Genomic DNA, 2,827 nt, shown 5'->3' on the forward strand with positions numbered 1-2,827 from the left:
GTCCTTTGTTTCTTCCTCCTGCTTAGGTTGCTGTTCAGGCGGAGCCATGTACGTGTACGGAGGTTGCGGACGTTGTTGGAGAATCTTTTGCATTTCGTCGTATGGAGATTTGAGCGCGTTTCTGCTTAAACGTACTCGTTTCCATTCTTCGAATAATCTGTATATACCTGTACAAGCCATGTCGTAAATCACACGGTACGTAGGTATAGCAGGGTAGTACTTGTTCCTATCCTTTTCGAATTTGAACTTTCGTTCACAAGGAATTACTCGTTGGTTTTTATCTGCCATGACGCCAATCGCTTCGGCACCGGAGGCCGTTATCAATTTTTGCGTCTGCAAATAATACATGGGCGGTTCTTTCCAGAATATTACAATTTGGTTATCCGCCGCATTTTGGAATATTTTACGGTATTCGATATATCGATCTAGTTTAACGCCAATGCTTTTGGGGTCACCTGGAATGCAGGGTTTTACTATTGGGAAGATTAATATAATCAATTCCGCCCCTTTATCTTTGACTAGTAGATCTAAGAGTTTGTTTAGACTTTTCTTTATTTTGTCATAAGGTTGAGGTGAGTGATTCAATTCGAATTGCAGAGCTGATAGAACGAATTTCTCTCCTTCGGGGAATTCTGTTTTCTCTATACGTCTGTATAATTCTTCAATTGGTAATTGATCACGTAAATATGGTGGCACCGCTACAGGTAATGGCGTGTCTCCTCTTTTTAGGAAATGCGCTATACCGTCGCCTACCCAAATGAATTCCGTAAAGATTGACTTCATGGGGACTTTGATGTTACTAGACCGTGCCCCTGTAGTGTCTAGTCCTTTTAGTTTTCCGAATTGTCATCGTTTCCTTGGTCTTGACTCTCGTTGGAATCTTGACTCAGGTCGATTTCTTCGATTTCTGCACAGAAATCGGCATTGTCCGGAGTACCTTCTCCTACCGTACCATCCTCGTTTATTACGAAGAAATGTACTGGTAAAGGTATCTGACTAGACACTTTCGGTTGGAAAGTCGAGGGTTTTCTGGCTTCATGCGGTTTTTCACCACGATTGTCGCTGTTCTGGGGTTTAGCATTATCATTACTGTTGTTATTACCACCAGAATTGTTCGAATTAGTATTAGTATGAGTGTTCTGTTTAACGCCATTACTATTACTAGTTTTGTTCGAGTTGGGATAGAAATTAATTTTCTGATTCCCTTTGAAATTGTTACCTAAAGCCTTTTGTAGCTTTTGGTATGCCATTTGTAGTTGTCCTTCGTTTACATTTTTGTTCGTAACAGCTGGATACGATTTCTTCGGATGTTCCGGCGCATTATGTGGTGAGTTGGTGATCATGGGTTGGTTCGTCCAGTTCCCTGTTGGAGTAGGACCTTGCGTTGAATTCCTATTCCTGTCAGAATTAGAATTCTTCGCATTCTTCTGAGAATTCCAACCCCCGTTAGGGTTGGTATTCTGGAAGTTTTGGTTGTTACCCATGTTCCAATTCGAGTTGGAGTTTTGATTCCAACTTATTTGCGGACCGAAATTCTGGTTTGAAGTCATCGGAGTCTGATTACCCCATTGATTCAAATTCCAGTTATTATTCGGGTTACCGGGAATTTGAGTCCATTGTCCATTCGCATTGAGTATTCAATACGTGGACTGTGGTAAACCGTTTCCGTTATTCCAATTGTTGTTAGGCATTCTATTCCATTCGAATGATGGAGTTTGTTGCCATTGAACGGGCGTCATCGCGCTGTTGCGAACTGCAATGCGTACATTATTCTTCGGGTCAGAGTCATAATTGGCGAATTCGTCAAGTTTTCTTATAAAACCTTCCACTGTAGTTTGTTTCGCTAATTTCTTATCGTATGGGTAAGGCACTTTTTCAGCTGCCACTTCCAATACTTTGGAAATATTTGGATGTTTGCGTTTGATTAGAGATAGGACCCATCTCTTTATCTCCAAGAACAGACGTTTCTCTGTTTTGGTTTCGCAAAAATATTTCTGGAAATATTCCCATGCATCGTTTTGACACTGACTATTCCAATAATGTTGAAGGAATCTCTGTTTTAGTTCTTCGTAGTCCGTTATTCCCACCATGTCGCCTTTCCACTCTGTCGCATCTTGAGTCTCAATTACTCCTTGGAATGCGTAAATTTTCTGAGTTTCGGCGGCATTGCTTTTGTTTACGTAGTCTTCAAACTGACGTACAAATTCATGAGGGAAGTAACGTTTCGATTCGTCATAATAAATGCCAGCGCTTCTGACTAAGTTGGCATTTATTTTTAAGGTTGGGTTGGAATTAAGACCACTGTTGGGTCTACATCCACCTTCCTTTCTCATATCCGCAACTGCATGAGCTAACTGGCTGCATTCTGCCTTATGTTTAGTCATTTCGACTTTGAATAAATTAGTCGCTTGGTCAAATTTGGTTTCACATTGCGTTGCCTTTTGCATCGCGCTGTCAGCTTTTTGTAAAGCTGCACCGGTAGTTTGACCTACATATTCTTTCATGCCAGTGGCCCATTGGGTACAGTGTTCACGAACGTCTTTTACGTCGTTTCTGTATCCGTCAATGTTGCGGTTCGTACTACCTGCATGGTCCACAAGATTAATTAGACAGTCTTCTATTCGGATAAGGCTGTGTTCTTGAACTGCTTGACCAATCTGTAGGTTCTCTATGGCACCTTCAGTGAAATCCCATGTTTGCTGAAACAATGATCTCAACGGATCATTTATTTCAGCATCGGTGGCGATTTCAGGTCGTTTCAGTTCAGTTTTTGATCTGCATTCTTCCCTTTTTGAGTCCCTGTAATTTTGCAGGTGACGTGTCCTCG

General features: G+C 41.5%; 1 protein-coding gene across 1 annotated transcript; it reads right to left on the minus strand.

Annotated features, from left to right (window-relative positions):
- Nucleotides 1-830: 830 nt before the first annotated feature.
- On the minus strand, nucleotides 831-1,484 carry LOC135847102 (homeobox protein 2-like). The gene has a single exon (XM_065366521.1). The coding sequence runs from the start codon at nucleotides 1,482-1,484 to the stop codon at nucleotides 831-833; it is 654 nt and encodes a 217-aa protein (XP_065222593.1).
- Nucleotides 1,485-2,827: the final 1,343 nt, after the last annotated feature.

The sequence above is a fragment of the Planococcus citri genome, chromosome 1, assembly GCF_950023065.1.
Source record: "Planococcus citri chromosome 1, ihPlaCitr1.1, whole genome shotgun sequence".
NCBI lineage: Eukaryota > Metazoa > Arthropoda > Insecta > Hemiptera > Pseudococcidae > Planococcus > Planococcus citri.